We start from the raw sequence: 19,728 nt of genomic DNA, 5'->3' as shown, positions 1-19,728 counted from the left end.
TGCTTGGCTTGAGCATTGAATTACAATGGCTGGTAGACTGCTGCTCTTCTTACATAATTTATTTAGTACTTGCTTCTTGTTTAGGATTCAGGCAGAGGTTAATTTAATTCTGCATGAGAAGCTAGTAGTTACTCTACATTAGTGCTGTGCTGTACTGTAGTGCAGGGGAGAGTTTTTGTGTAGAGCTTGTATTTGTCTGGTCTCTCGGCCATGGAAAGGACAGTTTTACTTGCTCCTTTCTTAGCAATGCATTCTTTGCAAGAGCCGTTGGCACGCTTACATTGGCACTTAAATGCAGCCAAAAATAATACCTTAAGACCATTTTATTCCATGCTGTTGCACATGTATTTTTAAGAAGCAAATGTGTATTGAAGTGTAGTATGGACCAAGGAGACTTTGTTCCTACAAAATTACAAGGTGCTGCTTGCCCTGTTACAGGTAAATAAAATGTTAATATGTGACCATGGTAACTTCAGAGTGAGAGCTCAATCCTCTGATGATCTGAGGCAGAGAGCAAACATCCGGTGTGTGTGATCTTGGAAGGATAAAAAGAGTAGGTAAAATGTGCCTCAGCACTCCAGAAATGAATTAGAAACTTTTAGATGGAGGGAATGAATATGTTTGTTTATGCTCTTAATAAGCCTAAGTGCTTAACTCAGTGCTTAGAATTTTATCCTGAATCTCGTACGTGTCTTGATTTTTCCTAAAGCCCTTGACTGCTAGAATAGATTTGGGGAGATTTTGGCTTTTTTTTTTTTTAAGCTCCTTTCTTAGCAAAGTGATTGCAAAGAGCTTGCAAATGTGAAGCAAGTGCGCAGCAAGGGCTTAGATGCCAGAAGGCTGCTAAGCATTTATTTATTTATGTTTAACCTCATGATTTCTAGGTAACTTAATAATGTCTTTGAATCCTTGTGGTACCAGTCCTAGAGGGCATAGCTGCTTTCATCAAAACTTACCCCTGGCTTAGGCAGTACCCTTCTTGTTGTTCATATCTGCTGGTTGTCTCGGCCTACTTCACACTCTGCACCTCTGCAGGCAAGCCAGGGAGTGAGCAAGGACTGAACACCCAGTTTGACCTTCACTTAGAAAGCCCTCCCTCTCGATATGGAGCCACATAACTCTGCATGCAGAAACCTTTGTGGGCTTTATCTACTGAGTCTGGGGGTCTGGCTCAAGTAGTGTAAGACTTGGCTGCTGATGTTTGTATCTTGCGATAGTAGTGTTGACCTGCTAGCTAGAAGCATCCATTCTTGCAACCATCACTGCGGTCAGAAGAGCTGGGATCTTGGACAAATCTCTTCAAGCTTAAAATATCCCAATCTTTGGCAGAGGAGCATTTCAGGCATTACAGATGCTGCACTAAGGCCTGATGGGGAATTGTTTTGAATTGGATTCCTTAAATAACACTTCTGATACCAACATTTATTTTTTCTTTTTTTAATTGTTGCTAATGAGATTTCCATGGGGAAAAAAAAAAGGCAAACGGTAGTCTGAGAGAGGTGATTCCTGACTTGTAGTAGCTGGCCTCTGAGTTGGTTAATGGTCTAGGTGTAAAGCTGGCAGCTCAGACCCTAATTGTTCTAATAATCAGGGAAATTGTTACCATATGTCGTTGCTGTAACCTTTACTGTTTTAACCAAGCTTTAGTTGTGCTGTAAAAATGATTAAAAGGTTTCTCACAGGAGGAATTCGATTTTTTTTTTTTTTTTTTTTTTTCTCGTACAGTTGCTCTCTGGAGTACTGCGGGTTTTTGTGGGCTATTTAAAGTGTTCAATAACCCTGCTTTGCTCTCCAGCAGCTCCTGCCTGGGTGTGCTCCCCCTGGCCATGCCAGTCACCTGAGGCAGAAGGACACATACATGCCATCTCTGCCTCTGCTGCGGTGTCTCGCAGCAATGTTTGATTTTAAGCATAACAGCATCCTTTTATGTAATGTGATAACTTGTTGCCCTTTTGGGGAAATGTTGTATTTTATCTACCATTTCTTTTGCTGGCTGGGCTTCAGTGGCGTGTCCAGGCTAACCCAATGTCCAGTGTATCTGTACAGTGCGAGACGGTCGGGTCCGTGGAGCCCTTTGGTCCTTGGTGCCAGTTCATAGGCTGTAACAGCACAGCTCCCTGCCCGAAGCCCAAGTTTGACTTCCCGGGGTCTTCAGGGTGGGATGGTAAAACATGAGGGGAGCAGAGAGGTCAGACTGAGGCACGGCATTTTACTTGTAAACCTGCATTATTGCTGTTTCAGAAAAAGAAACCAAGAAAATATTGATGAGTGGATAGAAATTGAAGAATTCTGATTTGCTGTTAGGGGAGGGGACTTTGGTTGTATTTCCAGATGTGGAATTTTAAGCAATGGACCTGAGACACGGTCACATTGTCCCAGTTATTGAGTCAGTCACTGGGTGTCAGCTGAGCCTTACTAACTTTCTGTGGGTTTAGCCTGAACAAAATCTGAGCTAAACTTGTCAGTGTCAGTGTAAGAGCTTTCAGTTAACACACTTTATCTCACACTTGTAGCTGTGTGAGTGGATGGTTCGTTGGTACATCTCTGTTAACAGAGGATAGTTTATTAAACTGAAGTAACTCTGTTTCTGTGACTTGCTTTCCTTATCTTGAAAAAGGAGGGCAATGACATTGACTTTCCTTTATAAGGTGTTGAGATCTACCAGTGAGCTGCACTGTGTAACAGCTAGGTATTATCATCACAAGCTGAAGGTGAAGTGGTTTAGAACAATTAAGATAGTTATCTGTTTAAATATTTTATTTTAAAAATAAACAAGTCAGAGTATCACCTTGTGACAATTTGAATCTTTCAATCTGAATTAAGAAATCACTCTTCGCAGGCTCGGGGCCGTTTCTGCTTGTATTTGGTGACTGTCGGATTCTTGCCAGAAAATACTAAGTTTAAACAGCTACGAGGGCATTCAGTCATGGTTATGTTGGATGGTATACTCAAATAATTTTCCAGAAGGAGTTCATGGGAATGTTAACAGCATAAAGGTTAGCTGTTAATGTCTTTTGTGTCTGCCAGCTAAATAGCTAGCGATCTGATGATTACACAAAGACAACGCAAATTCCTTATGCATTCCTGCCTCGGTGCCGCTCCACACGCTGGGTGACTGGAAGCACAATTCTTTCTCTTTTTTGCCATGGAAATTGCTGGTTAAAGCTCAGTACTTCAGTATATGCAAATTCTGATTTTTTTTTTTTTTTTTAAAGCCTCAGTGCCATACGGTATTGTCATAGCAGATACTGCAGTCCAGCCATGTGCTGTTAAATCCAATAGGTTTTGCACCTGTTTTGGCGACAGGTGCAAACAAAGTCTTGTGTCTCGAATGCACAAACTAAAATGCATTTGGCTAATGACTCAGTGAATGCTTGGTCTGCATTAGCCAAACTTCACATTGCATAAAGGTCTGTAGAGCCTTCTTAACAGCACCAAAAACCCCATCAGCTGTGACATTGAGATGTTTCTACTTATCTAGAAGAGAAACTGCTGAGGAGTATGTTTTGGGTATGGATCAGAGGAAAAAAAATATGAAATGTGTTATGTCCAAAACTTTTTTTTTAAGAATATCCACTCTGATTACTTATCAAATGCTGCAGGCTCACTGAAATATTTCCTCTTTCAATCAGGCTTAATTTTCCTCCTATGGTAACTTTGAAAGCAGAGAAATAACAATGGGGTAACTTGGAGGGGAAGTGTTTGGGTGAATGGGTGATTGTTTCAGGAAATGCGTTTCGGTGCTCGGCTGCAGTACTTTTTCCCCTGGCTCTGAATGCTCTGCAAGTATCAATGCATGTGCCCTCCCAGTGGCCTAGAGGTAGGCTGGGAAACGAGACAAGCGGGGGAAAAGGCACCTGCCAAACATTTGGTAGGGTTGTATGTGCAAACCTTTGTTTCCTGAATCCCAGCACAGTGCTTTAATCACACAACCATTTTCCTCCCAGGCTTTTTATGTGAAATAAATACTTGCCTGCAAAATGTTTTATTCAGATCATCACAAGTGAGTGCTGGTAACTGCAGGTTGAAGCTAACAACTGTACTCCTGTGCTCTGTATGTTACTGGGGAGCACGACTGAACGTATTACCGTGCAGAGTCCCCTTTGCAACTTTTTTTAGCCTGGAGAAAAGGAGGCTGCGGGGAGACCTTATCGCTCTCTACAACTACCTGAAACAAGGTTGTAGGGAGGTGGGGGTTGGTCTCTTCTCCCAGGTAACAAGCCATAGGACGAGAGGAAATGACCTCAAGTTGCACCAGGGAAGGTTTCAATTAGATATCAGGAAAAATTTCTTCACTGAAAGGGTTGTGAAGCATTGAAGCAGGCTGCCCAGGGAAGTGGTTGAGTCACCACCCCTGGAGGTATTTAAAAGACGTTTGGATATGGTGCTTAGGGACATGGCGTAGTGGTGGACTTGGTAGTGTTAGGTTTACGGTTGGACTTGATGATCTTAAAGGTCTTTTCCAACCTAAATGATTCTATGATTCTGTATTTATTTGTCTACCTTCGAGCATTTTGGCTGCCCCAGGTCTTGTAGCCTTTCCTGTCCCTTAAGCCCATTCTGTCATTTCAGAGTAGCTTCAGGCAGCTGACACTTAAATATTAAACCTGACCAAGCAATGCACCTCCCTTTCCTAGTCTCCCCCAAAATAAAATGACCTTTAAATTAGGTTCATGATATGCTTAAATCTGTTTTACTCCCCATTAAAAACAATGCAAACAAATCTAGAACTTTAAATCCAGTTTTTCTGAGCAGTGCAAGATGTCTGTTCAATAGCTTTCCCCCACACCCCCTTCCCCAGCCCGTCATTAAAATCTCAGACCCATAAAATAATTTGACCAATTATTTGAATTACTCAGACTTCACAGAATGGCTTAGGTACCTTTGATGAACTCGCTGCATTTGTACGCCCTGGAACATGACAGCAGCTGTATGTTGAACATCAAATGAATATGGGTCATGCCTGGGGTAAAGGCATGACTGATGGGTGTGCCTGGCATGGCTGTGCATTTATCCTGATTAGTGCCATGGGACCCTTTAAGTTCTATATTAGTCATTGTTAAAAGAGGCGATAAGTGTATGTTAGCTGTGCAACCTGATGCCATCTTCAAACAGTGATTTCTCTCTCAAGTGGGGCTTCCTCTTGTGACCTCTGACCTGCCAGTATGTTAAAAGCTTTGTAATCGATGGAGCTCTGTATTCTTTGTGGTGTGATTGATTGGAATTCCTTCAGACTGAACTTTGCCTGTTGTTCTCTTTTGTTTAGGAGGTCCTCCAGCAGCTGATTGTAATGAATTTACCAAATGTTTTGATGATTGGCAAAGATCCTCTTTCTGGTGAGTAGTTTGTTAGGTTCTTCACCCCCTTCCTCTGAAATGCTAAATAAAATGTGTATTTTTTTAAATTTTCTTAAATAACAAACATAGTTTTAAACAAACTATACGTATTTGTAGCCAAACTACAAATTTGAGTACCTCTGAGTCTCACCGTTTAATGTATCTAGTATGTAATACTTACGTTTACATACCTTTACATACAAATATAGTGTCTGATCTGTGTGTTTGCATGACATACGTATGTGATAGTGAGTTCTTGTCAAAGCCAGAGCAGCAACTGTTTGCTTGAAAGTCATGTCTCTTCACTTCTTGCTGCAAGTGACCCAGGATACAGTCTGCCATAGGAGAATTGTTTGTCCTCCAGGTTTGCTGTCCTGTGTGCCTGTATAATCAGTTCAGTTATGGCAATATGTACACACCAGAAAAGTCTTGCAGAATTGCCCTAAAGTGTGAAGGAACTGTTGCAAATGAAGTGTGGGAAGAAAAATACTTGAGGATGGAGAGAAAAATACATACATGACAAATTGGAAAAAGTGAGGAATAGAATGGACAAGGAGAAAAACACCTGTCTGGCAACGTTGTCTAGGCAAGGACATCTGTCACATGAGGTATCACATCAAAAGTGACCTGCAAGCCAATGAGCTCATGTCCAGAGTCTAGTGTCTTTGGTGAGACAAAATGAAAGCTGTTTAGCCTGAAACCAAATTTGATTTCTCCTTAAACCACATTTCTTAAATGAAAGGTTTTGTTGCTGTGGTTTTTACTTTTTTTTTTTTAAAATGCCCATTCTATCTCTGCCTTAGCACTGTGCCAGTGCCAAGGACAATGTATTTGTTTTTACCAAAGATGGAAAACTGGATGAACCCTGTCAGCAGTGATGGGGAATGGCACAGTAATCGGCATCTCCAGAACAAACAAATGGCAGAAAGCTTGGTAGAATATTTTATTTTGCTGCTCTTAGCAGCAGTACTGTGTGTGTGTATGTACAAAAAAGGGTTTATATCAGGAAAAGAATATTAACTTACAGATGTTGGATCACTGAAACTCATACTCTTGGCACTCTGCAGTAAAATCAAGCTGAGGGTAAGGCATCCACTTCTCCAGCAAGCAGATTAAAGTCTCCAATGCCAATCTTAATTCTCCTGTACAGGCTACTGTTATGGGTAAAGAAGAAAATAGAAATACAAGAGCTGTTGCTTTTCTCAGTCATATGGTCAATGGGCAGAGCCTGGGCTGCTAGCGTCAAGAATGCTAGTGAATAGAGATGTCTGGGCCAACAAGGCAGTGTCTCTGCTGGCTAAGTGTCAATGGAAAAGGCTGGCTGGTTTCTTGTCATGGCCATTCCAGAGCGACAGCTGGCAGGAGACTCATAATGCAGTAACCACAGTCTTGGTTCCTGGGGAAGCTGCACACTTGAAAGCTGTCCTGTATTTAGCTGTAATTTCCCATCATTGACCTGCTGGTTTTTGTCAGCCCCTTAGATCTTCCTTTCTTTGAAGAAAGTACCTGATGTGTCTCTTGTAGGAAAGATACTGGTCATCTATGTGTTCCCATCTTCCATCTCCTTTAATTACAACCAGAAATTTTGCTTCATTTTCTGACATCTTTACAAATGTGGTGGTTTGTTTTTGTTTGTTTGTTTTTAATGTGGTCTTTTAAAATTTATTTTATCCATTGCTGACTTATCGTTGGCATTATTCCCAGAACATGGGAAGAGAGGATAAAGAATGCAAAAATGTAACTTCTGGATGTTTAAAATTGATGGGGTATGTGTGTATAAAAATAGGAAATTCTTGTTTAGACATATTATATAATTGTTTTGAGAACCAGTGCCAGCTTAGACACTACAGAGGAAGGTGGTGAACAAAGAAAGACTTGAGATGTACTTGCTCCAAAGAGTGTATTCAAGGAGAGTGTCTGAGGGATAGGATTTCAAGAAAAGCTCGTCTTAATCTTACCCTTAGGTAGATGACCTGGTAAGATGTGCTGAAGAAACAGTTAGAGAAGTGGAGAACTAGAACTTCCTTCAGGAAGAGGAACCTGGCTGGGGGCTGACAGGAAGCTCGGAAAGAGGGAACAGGGAGGAGAAGGCTGAGAAGTTAATAAAACCAATACAAGAAGCTGAATAAAGGAATAGGCTGTGGTGAGCAATGTGGGTGAGTGATGACCAGGTGACTGTCAGGTTGACATCTTTGTTACTGAGTGTCTTGCAGAGAGGAGTGAGAGGAAGGCAGGGGCACTTGGGAGGGGAAAAACAAGTGAAATGAGAGATTCTCTCTGTTAGTGAGAGCGCTAAAGGAGGGCTGCAGATTGAATAGAGATGCAAGGACAAAGCAGTCATCAGCATGGGAAGTGGTGCTTGTGGCATGAATACAGAGAAGCCCCAGGGAAAGCTGACAGAGAAGCGAGGAGGCTGGCAGGTACAGCAGTATGGGGAGAAGAGATGATGGAGATGGTTATTTGAGAGAACTGTTTAAAAGTGGCAAGGCTGGTAGAGGAGGAATCTCCTTCTCTGTGTCAGTGATCCAGTCCAGCACAGAGACTGAGAAAGAAGGAGGAAAGTCCGGGAGGTGGCATCTGCAGAGACAGTGCTGGGCAATGTGGGGAGCACTAGGAGCTGGAGACCAAGGTGCAGGCCGTCTGCCGGGCTGGGGTGGATCTGAGAGGCAGTGATGAAATCCTGGTCTTGCTTTCCCCGTCCTGTAGGTGAGTTATCTGAATGAAAGATCCCTCTTGACCAGAGGAGGAAAAATTGATCCCCATGATCACATTCCTGGAACAAATAGTGTTGCTTTGTACTGTTTGAGCTAGGAAGGCTCTTAATGACTGTATTGACTCCCTAGGTCCAAGACTAGAGAGCTGTTAGATCATTCAATATGATTCACTGTGTAACAATTTCAGTGACTTATTCCTTGTAACAAGCCCACATGATGTTTTGCTATGCGTGTTTTTCAGAGTTGTCTGTTCACCAGTGCCATCTGCAAATTTTACCTTTTCCTTCTAAAACACAGCCAAAACTGGTGTTACATGTATTAAGTTATAAACTGAACAGCTCTAAAGCTGAGAGTGCTGTTCTTGCCATTTAGCTCCCATTGGCACTCAACAGTTGGGACTATTGAGGGATTCTGCAGCTCTGCTTTGAACGTGAGACTGTTGGAAAAACAGAGCTGCCTAAATGCAGTAGCAGCTGGGCTTTTGCATAGGAGATGGCACATGTCTGCTGGGTTTAGGAGCTTTCTTTGCTTTCGTGTCCTCTAAATCGTTTTGTTCCAGGCCATGGCAATTTTGCCTACTTCAGTTCATTTGGCCATGGGCATAAAAGTTGCAAAAATATTTGTAAGTAGATGAAGGCTTTGACTGTTTTCTAGAGTATAGGGAGCTGAAAAGAAATTTGAAAATTTAATTAAAGGATTTAGAAAGTTTTTCCAGGAATCAGACTTGCAGAATGATGCAGCTGACATTACAGGATTTATTCTCTTCACTGCACTGTACAGTAGACAACTACTACCATTAAATTTCCTCTCTGTTTTTATCTTCCTCTGTGTTTTTTCTTGCTGAACAGCTTTTTCAGTTCATTACTGCACTACAAATCCCCCTGTGCTCAAGATGAGAATCATCAGTGTATTTATCATCTAGACACATCACTGTAATCACCTTTTATAATTACCTCTGGTTTTAGCATGCCTTATAAATGGCCACTCATTCATGTGCCCACGCAAGGAGTATCAGTATACAGTACTGGTCCTGAACCTCTATTTAGAGGTATTGTTTAATTTCTTAGTTTCTAGACATGCTTATTTTAACACAGCTAGTGAGTGGACTTGGAAACTGATGGCAATTAATCCTTTGAAACAGTCATAGTTAATTGGGGGGGGAGGAGGCAGATTTTAACTTTTTTTCAGACCAAGAATGGAAATGAGGTTTTATTTGCCTGAAGGAGGCTCATTTCTGTCTCTTCAAAAACTTTTGCTATTTAGATCCCCTTTTCAAATTACATGTTAAGTTTGTGAATGAGAGTGCCCAAAGTCCCTACTAAGAAGTGTCTATAGAAACTGTTTTTCATTAAAATCATAAAAGATGTCTGCTCTCACTGGGGTATTTTTTCATGTCTGGTTTCCTTCCTCATTTTGTTTCACAAGCCTCCAGAGGCACAAAGGTTCATAAAATATAAAGTTAATAAGAAAACACCGCCTCAGTAGTGTAAATTTAGCATTCAAGCTTTTCTCACTCAGGATGTTGCTACAGTTGGGAAAAATGTCACTTGTGTGTTTCACCCCTTCCCATCTTCTCCGCACATTCACCGGCTGCCACGTGTAGCACTACATGTGCTGGTGTTCCCTCTCCTCTGCTGGAGGAACATTGAAGTAGAAATGTGCAAAAAGAAGCATCACAAGCTCAAGATTTCACGTGCTTGGTCTCCCTTGTACCTGTTTTCTCTGACATCTTTCTTACCGCCCTCTCATTTTTTTTCCATCATCTGTGTTCTCTCTGTAGCTTGGTCCTCCTTTTTTTGTTGTTGTGTCTCCTAATCCCTCTGCCTGCCTTCTCCCTGAGTCCTGCCATCTGCTTACCACCCTCTGTCCGCTGTGAGAGCAGAGGGGTCTCCTGGCTCTGGCACAGGGAGGCTCCCAGGATGCACAGGCGGTGCTCGGGCTTTCCCTCCCTTTATTTTCCAGAAAACCCACTGGCGCTCTCTCATGGTTGGGAGCAGATGGTCTTTCTGCAAATCCCCCAGGTGGCTGGCTCCCTTGCAGGCACAAACATGTGGCCTGAGAGCAGCTGCCCTGGAATTTTCAGAAAGGCATAAAAGAAAAAAGGTGGGTTTTGTTTTTGTTTTTTAATTAGCACCTTTCTGTTTAAGTGCTAGTTTGAACCCTGTCCATTCACTTCAGCTTGTCGGTACCTGTCTGCCAGGAGCTGCCCCATACCTAAGCATGTGCATCCTAGGTCCTAGGAGGACACTGTCTTGATAAGGTCAGCTAATAAGCCTGGGTGGACCCAGCAGACTTTCTTCCCAGCTGTCTAGGAAGGACTTGGGTCATCCCAGTGAGCCAGCATAGGAAAGCCTGCACATTCCTGCTTATACAGTTGCACAAGGAACTTTGCCACCTTATTATATTAGCACAAATCGAGCCTTTTGAAAAACACCACAGAATCATTGGCTGTTCAGGAGGCATGACTGAATTGGGGATAAAGATCGCTTGCTTTTGTTCAACATGCGTTACAGGATAAATGCATTGTAAATGTCCTGAGTGTCGAACTGAGCTGCTGCGCTGTGTAGTAATCCTAGATGTGCTTCCGATTCACTTAGTAACCTTGGGCACTCCACTTAAGTGTGTGGTATCTCAGCTCTCCTGTGGGTGAGATGGAAGGGGAGAGGGGTAATTAATCCCTTCCTGGCTCATTCTGAGGTTTAATGGAAAACTCTCTCCAAAGCACTTTAGATTGGTAGAGAGGTTTTTTCATACTCATACCCTATTTCTTCTAAATATCTCCTGCAAATTAATGTTATTCTATGAGGCTTTAAAATGTTACTCCAACCTAGCTTGAGTATGAGTGACCTCGGAGTGCCTTAATGCCAACAAACTGTCTCCACCCCATGGGAAACAACTTCTGAATTAAAGCCCAAGGAATGGAACTCTTTAAAACAGTCACACATGATCTTCTGAAACACTTGTGTGGCTGGCAGAGTAGATTTGCTAAGTAGACCTTTCAACCTAAAAAGTGTTTCTAGTGGGTAGTACAATCTCATTTTCATTACACGTGCGTAGCATGTCTGCAAGCATAAAATAATTTATTATTAAAGAAATCTTGGGAAGAATCCTGACAGCTAAGTCTTCTGTGAAAGCTGCCAGTGGGGAGAGCAGACTGCCAAATGTTATCTTTAAAACAGTAGCAAACTAATAATCTCATGATTACCTCGAGTCTTCTAATTTCTCACTGCTTTCTATAAACTCTGGCTTGGCCTTCCCCGCCAAAGGGGCGTGCCATGTCTGCCTAAGCTTCCCTTCCTGATGGGAGGGCCCGAGTGGGGGCAAGGTCTTGGAGTGGTATCTCCAGGCAAGGTCAGCCGTGGGAGAACAGCGTTGACCTTGCTAAGTTACCCTGCAGTAATAGCTGAAGGTGTTTCACTCACAGGGTCATGCAGCATCACTGATGCCCATCTGTTATCTCATGGAGAGAACAGCAAAGCCTACTACCTTTGGTGCAGAGAGGTAGAGTGTGGTTTGAATGGCTTAAATAGCTTGCATGTCTTTAGGATAGTATAGATGCTCAGTAAGAGCAGTAGAGCAACCCTGATGTTGTCTAAAATGAGTGATTCCAAGCTGCTAGGCTCACCCTGAGGATAGCTGTGATGCCATGGTGTACCGATTGGAGTTTGTAGTCAACAGATGGGGAGGTGCCCAGAGCACGCAAGGATTAGAGCACTTGTCCGATGTGATCTGGAGCAAGGAGCCTGGTGGCTACTCTTTCAGTCTCATGGAGATGTTCTGCCCTGAGTAAGTTTGGGAGAATGAGACACGCTCGAGTTGCTTGCTCTCCATAACTTAGAAACTTGCTCTTGTGTCTGACAGGCATGCTTTGCATTTTATCCCCGGTCTGGATCTGCTCTGAAGCTGATGCAGAATGATACCCAATGCTGAAACTCTAATGAGAACTCAATTTCATGAAAAAATGTCTTCTGACCAAACTAAGTATCTCCTTGGGCTAGTAGTGCCCTCAAAGGAACTGTTCATGAAATAACTGATCTTTTTTTGCTGTTGCTGAGGGTTTTTTTGTGACACTGTCTGCCTTTAAGGTTGTGTTATTCAGAATCATACAGAACAATCAGACTTTCACAGACTGACATGTTATTTGTATATTAAATCATAATTTTTCAGAAAAGAGCAAGCCATGTATGCTGCTAGGTACAGGGTGAAAAGTAAGAATGATTGTACGTCTTTCAAAAACAATTTTAAAATATTCTGCAGGGAAATAAACAATATTGTATTTACAGGGTGAAGTGTGAACCAGCATGTTCTAAATATGTCTGTCTGCAGAAGAGAATAACTCCTGCTTGCAAAATCTTAATGATTAATAATGTGGGACTTGGATGTTGAGAATTCTAGTGTTGAGTTGTACAGTATACTGATAATTTCTGTAGGGCATTCTTGAAACATTTTAAAGATCAACATTCCTAAAAGTTGTTGAAAAATTGTTTAACAAGTAAGGTACATTTAAAGACTGGTTTAGGGCATTTGTGTGCCCTAAAATCAGGAAATCTGAAAACAAGTTATTTCCTAAGCTGCCTGCTCGTGGCTGTGCTGGCTTGCAAGGTTCTCGGGATGGAAGTAAACCCCACGGTAATTTAGGTCTGTGTGCCTTTGTGCATCTGCGGGGCTGCGGCAGCTTAACTGATGAGTCAGTTTAACTCCAGTTCCCCGGCCTTGGGTCCTGCACATGCCTCTAACTTTCTGTCAGCGGAGCATACAAGGGCGTGGTTTTGGTGGAGGAACACAGTTGCACTCAGAAATTATTATCTGTCTCTTTAGTGATAGGAGCAATTGAACACCCAAGTAAAGCAGGGTATAAAATGAAAGCATTTATCCCACAGTTATACGCTTTGTGTCAGATATATAGGGATGAGAGAAAACTATACGTGGCCTGTTTCTCTCTCCTTCTTTTCCTCCAGTGTGGATGAGGACAGGCTTTTCCTGAACCTAACTCCATAATGATGTTTTAATTTCCTCATTGAAGCTCCTTGCCTTCCATCTCCCTTTGTCTATCTTTGATATACATAATTTTCTTTACCACCCAACAATCCCCACATTAATGTTGTGAAAGAAGATCTGGAGTTGTCTCAAAGCCATGCCAGTTCCCCTTGCATGGCTTTCTCCCTCCTAACCTTAGGAGGCAGCGGGCAGAGCTGTTGGTCGCAGCAGGACTGCCTGCAGTAACAACCTGCGTGTGTCGTCTCCCCCCCACGGCTCCCCAAGCATATGGTTAGCTGCATGTTCTCCCTTCTACATCACTCATTTTTTTTATCCCCCTTAGCACATGGGGTTTGTGCTTCAAAGTCTGAACAGGTTTTTTGATGCAGAACAGAGGCAGAATTTATTTGCTAAAACATCTCTCGGAGAGAATTTATGTGCACAGAACGGCATTCAGCTTTGGGAAGTCTGGGTGGCAACTATTTTACAGAGAATTTAGGACAAGTTCTTTCTTTGAGAGTAACCCTCCTTTGCTTCTACCTGGGGTGGTTTTTGTTTCGTTTTCGTGTGGTTTTTTGGAGGGGGGGGAAGAGGTGGTGGTTTGGTGGGCTTTTTTGCACCCTTGTTAATTACAAAACAAGGGACAAGCATTGGACATATGTGTTGAACTATTTAAAGAATTTTTTTTTTTTTTCCCCTGCATTGATCAGAAAAGCCTCAGGAAATGTAGGTGAGGACAGCACATGGAGGAAAAAAAGTATTGCTGGGTTTGGGATTTTAGACTAACCATTAGAATTGTATTGTTACATGGAAAGTATGGTAACATTATAATGGGCACATATATATTGTTCAGGCACTTGTTCAAAGGTCTTATTTCTCTTTTCAGGGGGATATTTTGGAGAGGATCACTTGCAGGTACTTAATTTGTTGTACATATGTACTGATTCCCTTTTTTCCTCCCTAGGTAAAAGTATGGATGAAATTAAGAAGCTGCTGTTGTTGGTTCTGGGATGTGCTGTGCAGGTAAACATTCATTAAAGGCTTGAAAAATAAGATTTTTTTTTTTTAATCTGGTGGTGGTGTTTTTGTTTTGTTTTGTTTTTTTTCCCTGGACTGAGAAAATCCACCCAAAGATCAGTGCTGTATGAACAAATCTCCAGCTCAAGACAGCTTGTGAGCTGAAATTGTGAGAAGACACAATAGGTGAATGAAAGAAATGTAGAGGAAAGGAAGCACATTTTGTGATAGCAGTAGCCTCAATTTGTTGCCAGTGCTTAGTCAGCCATAGGATATGTACCCTTGCAACTAAGTAGTCCATTTTGATAACAACATGGGAAGAGAGAAGCTTTGAACAGTGTTCTTGATATCAAGATTGTTGTTGGTTTATTTTCTTACAGTTTTAAAATATGGAGTGAAACAGTACATATTAATACCAAACAAATAGATAAGCTAACAGTCTAAACATTTGTTTAATGAATCCTGATTTTATTTGCATAATCTTCTGATTGAATATTGTATGTAGAAAATCCGAAATGAATAGATACTTTGTATATTCATGTGGGGATTTTTGTGGCATTTGTTAAAATAAATAGACAGGCAATGTATGTGGGAAACTCCCCAGAAATGCACAACAGTTACCAGATAAAGAAATCAGTGTTCTTCCCACCAAACCTCTGTGGTGGTAAACAATAGATGCGTTGCGGGCTAGCCTTTGCTTATAATTGACCTTGTTTGTAGGTCTGTCTAGTGTTTTTTGTCATGCCTTAGGATACTTACCCTGCTCAGCTATGTCAAGTCAATTATGTCAGGGTAAAGCTGTCTACATATGGCTGCTCCGAACTATCTCAGCATTGCATTGCAGCACAAAGAATAAAGGTCTGATTTGGCAAGCTGCTGTGCGTCCTCAGTCCCCATTTACGGGTCTGAGGTTCTTCCCAGTGAAAGGAATGGTTGCGACTCAGAACCAGGCCCCAAAAGGACACTGGCAATGAGTTTAAAAAAAACTTTAAGTAATGCTTAACTTCTCCATAATGTGGAGAAGTTCTTACAAGAAGGCAATAATGTTAGTGTACAATCACAGATATACAGATAGCAGATGTCTGCCTCTTTTAAAGCCTTAAGTAAAAGATTTACTAAAATCTGTTTGTCTGAAATGTCACTCATTTTTATCCAGAATGTTTCCCAACCCCATTTTCTATCTAAAGCACATGTTGATTTAGTCCAACAAGCAACATTCATTGATGTGAATACTATCTAAAGTGATGCATCTCTTTTCATTGCCAAAACCAAACAAAATGCAAACAGCAAAGCAGAGAGGTTAAATGATGCAATGTAAACATAGGTTTTTGTTTGTGCAGCTCCATTAATGAAGCTGTGATGACTTCCTCTGGCTGTTGCCCCACCTCTTGATCTTATCGTGTCTTGAACTTGTTTTTAGAGAGCAAAACCAGCCATTTAACTTAGCCTTAATTGTACTGACTGTAAAAAGTTTAAATAATTTAATGCGTAATTTGGTTCATGCTCCATATGGAGCGATGAAGTGTTATACCTTTTAGTGTGACAAAGTGTAGATCTTGAACATTTTGTTGTTAACAATGTGGGGATTTTTTTTTTATTTATTTAAATGAAAAATGGTGCAGTAAGTTTTAGGATATGTAGCACTGTTTCAGGGTGTGTTTTATTTTAACAGTGTGAAAGAAAAGAAGAGTTTATTGAAAGAATAAAACAACTGGATATTGAAACCCAAGCTGCCATTGTGTCACACATTCAGGAGGTGAGACTCTCAGTATAGTCTATTTTGACTTTTTATCTCTTCCTTCCTTGACTTAACAGGGTTGTTTTTCTATGAAATATTAATGCTTGGAATTTCATAAGGGATTCATGAACTTCACCAAAAAAAGAGATTGAATATGTTACTGCAATCAAATTTTAAGATGAAGATAATAGACGCTGAAAACATTACTTGGCTCAGTGGTCTTTTAAAGAGATGTAGTGGTAAATGCCTTGCTTGCCAGTTATAGGCTATGTAGAAGGAATTGTTGTAAGGGTACATGTGTAATATTTCCAAAAGGCATGTGTGGCTTAGGAGCTGCAGTGCCCCTTGCAGCAATGGTGTAGGGACTTAGTCCCCAAGTCCTGTGGTAGATGAGACACAGGCTCCCCGGTGGCTTGCTTCACGCAGTGGCCACTGAGCTCAGATGGTCTTGAAAAGTGTTCTCTGCAGCTGAAACTGGACATATACTCTCTTTTTAAAGAAAAGTTTGATCCAATGATGAGTATTCTTGGACTTCTGAGGTTTCTGTAAAAGGAAGGAATATAGGTATGTGTTAGGAGCCAGCTTGCTTTGGAGACCCAGGAGAGAGCTATGTGGAAATGGCCCCTGCTGGGTGTGCCTTGTCGGGAGTGCGCACTGGCTGTGGTGTAGACACCAGCACGTACAGGTGTAGAAATCCCGGTATGCTCAGATCTGAGGAACAAATAGTGAAAGTCTAAGACAGGAACTCTTTTTCTTAACACTTAAAAAAAGAATTCTGCTTTAAAAAACCCTGAAATTGTGATGAACTAAGCACATGATTATGGCAAAAGCAGGAACAGTCTTTAACTGAGCTTGAGAGACTTACCTGACATTTCTGCTAAAAGATTCAGAGGAAATCAGTTAAGATAGCAGTTGAAAGGTACACTGCTGGCAGCAACCAGAGACATTTCTGCTAAAGGCAGCTCCTCCCAGCTGTATCGGCTGCAAATTGCAAATTCATTGAAAGAAGGGCTTCTTCTCAGTGAGATACCAGCCTAACTGTTCAGTGTGGGATCAGTCCCTTCAAATCCCTTGTGGTGACCACCTCGGTGCTTGTGGTAAGACAGTTGCAGACTTCTAGTATGCAAGCACAAGTGCTATTGATCATAATACATATCTGATCACTTTTAAAAATCAGCCTTAATAATTATTAAAAAAATCTAAATACCAGAAATTGCTGGGTAGTGTTACAGTTAAGGTAGTTGTGTTTGTTATTTACAGGCTGGTTTTGGTGAAAATGTGATACGTTTTTTAACTGATCAGTAGAAGAACCTGGGGGGTGCAGCATATACAGCAAACAAATTTACAAATCAACCAGTGGAAAGACAATTGTTTTTCTTCCTGTTACTAGGTAACTCACAACCACGAGAACGTCTTTGACTTGCAGTGGCTGGAGCTCCCAGATATGGCCCCAGAAGAACTAGAGTCTCTCTCCAGGAATATGGTTTTTCACCTCAAGAGGCTCATTGATGAGAGAGATGAATGCACAGAAGTATGATGACTTTTCTCTCCCATATAGAGCTCATCTGAAGTAGCAGATGCAGGCTCCATTACTTCTCTTGTCTTGTTTGTGCACTGGGCTTCTATTTCTTCTGCATCTTTTTACTACACCTTTGAAAATCTGTAGAAAGATTTTTACTTTTCCACTGATTCTTGTGTAAACACTAAGGTGTGGTGAAATGATTGGTAAAGAGGAGTGGAGTGGTCTCTCCGTGAAGTGGAGAGACCAAAAGATTTGAAGTTGTGACTTTGTCTTGAGATTTTTGTCTCTGCGTGTCTGCTCAGTCATTCATCTTTGAGCGATTGCTTGCTTGTCTCTCCATTGGCATCTACCATCATGGGTTCCAGTGTCTTCTCTAGTTTTTTTTCCTGTGTGAAGATGGCCCTATCTGTTGCGAACTTATCAGTTCCTTTTCCTTCAGATCTCTGGAGGAGGTTTCTCCCTTTCTTTAACCTGTTAATTTTCTGTCATGCTTTTGACTGTGATTGTGTTAGTTAAAACTGTTAGTTGTTACAGGTTTTTATGAATTCTCCAAGCAAGATAGACTGCTTATTTTGAGCATTGGAAGGGGAATGTTTTAGTGGTCTGAGCAAAGTGGAGATTCCTTTCCTCCTCTGTGTAACCTTCCCTCCTGGCTATCACTTGAGTTCTGTATAATGCCAGCCTAATAATTTTCTACACTTACAAATCATTTTTAGATACTTGAAAAACAATGTATAATTATACTGTGTATCTCTTGACACTACATACTTCTCTGTATTTCCAGGTCATTGTAGATCTCACTCAAGAGAGAGATTATCTGCAGTCTCAGCAACCACCAAGTCCTCTGAAAGTACCAAGTCCAGATTCTTCACCAAACCCAGCCAACACTCTTTCTAATGAAGACAAGCAGCACCTTGCAGTTGAGCTGGCAGACACAAAGGCTAAATTGAGAAGAATCCGGCAGGAGCTGTGAGTCACCAGGGATTTATGCTCTTAGAGAGACTTGTATATTAAGTCTTGTGCATCCTGAAAATGCAGTTGCCTGTCAGCTTCAGTACACTGACCTCCATGGGAGCTCTCAGAATCGCATCTTTCAAATTTTTTATTCATAGCAGTGTTCCATCTTTCTTCTTTCTTAACTGGTCTTTGATCACAGAGTGGTGGCTACTTCCATTTTTCTTTTTGTGTCTCATCTCTCTCTTCCCATCTTCAAAATGCCAACTGCTAGCTGCACTTATTAGTGGGAAGTCCAGAGGCCCGTGACAGCAGTACAGCTACGTAGCTACATAGCTACAGCTATGACAGCAGTAGCACCAATGAGATTTAAATAGATGTACTTAGTATAAAAATAGAGTTGCAAACTCAGATCCACGATATATGTATAGTATAATGAGAAAAAAGGTCTTGCTTTTATGAAGCTGTCATGACAAAGAGGCTCTACATTCAGAATACTGTAGGAGATTTCTGTCTTCCTTTCCAGATTCCCAGCAGTGTCCATATAATCAATATTGTTTCAGGAAAAAAAAAATTCTTACTAAGATTTTTCTAATTCTTTTCAGGGAAGAGAAGTCTGAGCAGCTTGTAGATTCTAAACATGAAGTTGAGCAGCTCACCCTAGAGCTGCAAAAAATAAAACAAGAGGTAAGATGTGCTTGTTTTACTGTGACAGTCTTCCCTATTTAAAAAAGCATCTTTCAGTGTGAGGCTACAAATACTACTATGCCTATTTTTTTAATGACAAAATCAAGTCACTCCAGCAAGCTGTTTGACGATTATGGCTATGGCATAGCAATGCTACGCTTTCCACTTAACTGGTGAGAGCAGTCTCATCTGTTTAGCTTGCAAATAGCCTAGTAATGCCTGAAGCTTATGCAGCATCAGGCATTAGAAATGTCAGAGTCCCAGCAGGCTGAAGAACCCCTCTGTCTTGTAGATAAATTTACTGGCTAGTTAGGAGAATTCTCTTACTCCTGAACCAGGGGAATGCTATTTGCCTATGCTTAAAATAAGTAAATAAATAAATAAAAATAAAGTTTAAAGAACATGCTTTCAAGTATTAACTAAGAACTAAGTATTAACTTCTCCCTGCTTATTCCTCACTTCTCACAGAATATCCACCTGGCCTCAGATGCTCGCTCTGCCCGAGCATACAGAGATGAGCTCGACTCTCTGAGAGAGAGGGCAAACCGTGTGGAGAGACTTGAGATGGAACTTGTTCGGTGCAAAGAGAAACTTCATGACGTGGATTTTTACAAAGCTCGCATGGAGGCAAGTGAAAATTGGGAGAAAGATTTGCTGAGTAGTCCTTAATGTTTGGCTTTTGTTGTGTTATTCGTTCATGTGTCATTTGTCATTGAGCTGACTGTAGCAAAACATCAGAGCAAGTGGAAATTTCATAACAAACATCACAGTTATTGACTTAGC

General features: G+C 41.4%; 1 protein-coding gene across 5 annotated transcripts in view; it reads left to right on the top strand.

Moving 5' to 3' along the window:
• CCDC88C (coiled-coil domain containing 88C) overlaps window positions 1-19,728 on the top strand; it is a 101,316-nt gene that overhangs the window by 36,821 nt on the left and 44,767 nt on the right. For all 5 annotated transcript variants that reach the window (XM_072863669.1, XM_072863668.1, XM_072863667.1 and 2 more), the window contains exons 4-10: window positions 5,267-5,336; window positions 13,992-14,050; window positions 15,717-15,800; window positions 17,173-17,313; window positions 18,089-18,273; window positions 18,864-18,945; window positions 19,414-19,572. In XM_072863669.1, coding sequence (XP_072719770.1) covers window positions 5,267-5,336; window positions 13,992-14,050; window positions 15,717-15,800; window positions 17,173-17,313; window positions 18,089-18,273; window positions 18,864-18,945; window positions 19,414-19,572 — 780 coding nt within the window. The remainder of the gene's footprint in view (window positions 1-5,266; window positions 5,337-13,991; window positions 14,051-15,716; window positions 15,801-17,172; window positions 17,314-18,088; window positions 18,274-18,863; window positions 18,946-19,413; window positions 19,573-19,728) is intronic.

The sequence above is a fragment of the Ciconia boyciana genome, chromosome 6 (genome assembly GCF_034638445.1).
Source record: "Ciconia boyciana chromosome 6, ASM3463844v1, whole genome shotgun sequence".
NCBI classification, from domain to species: Eukaryota; Metazoa; Chordata; class Aves; order Ciconiiformes; family Ciconiidae; genus Ciconia; species Ciconia boyciana.
Note: the sequence above shows the minus strand (reverse complement) of the source record. Positions and strands in the feature narration are given on the sequence as shown.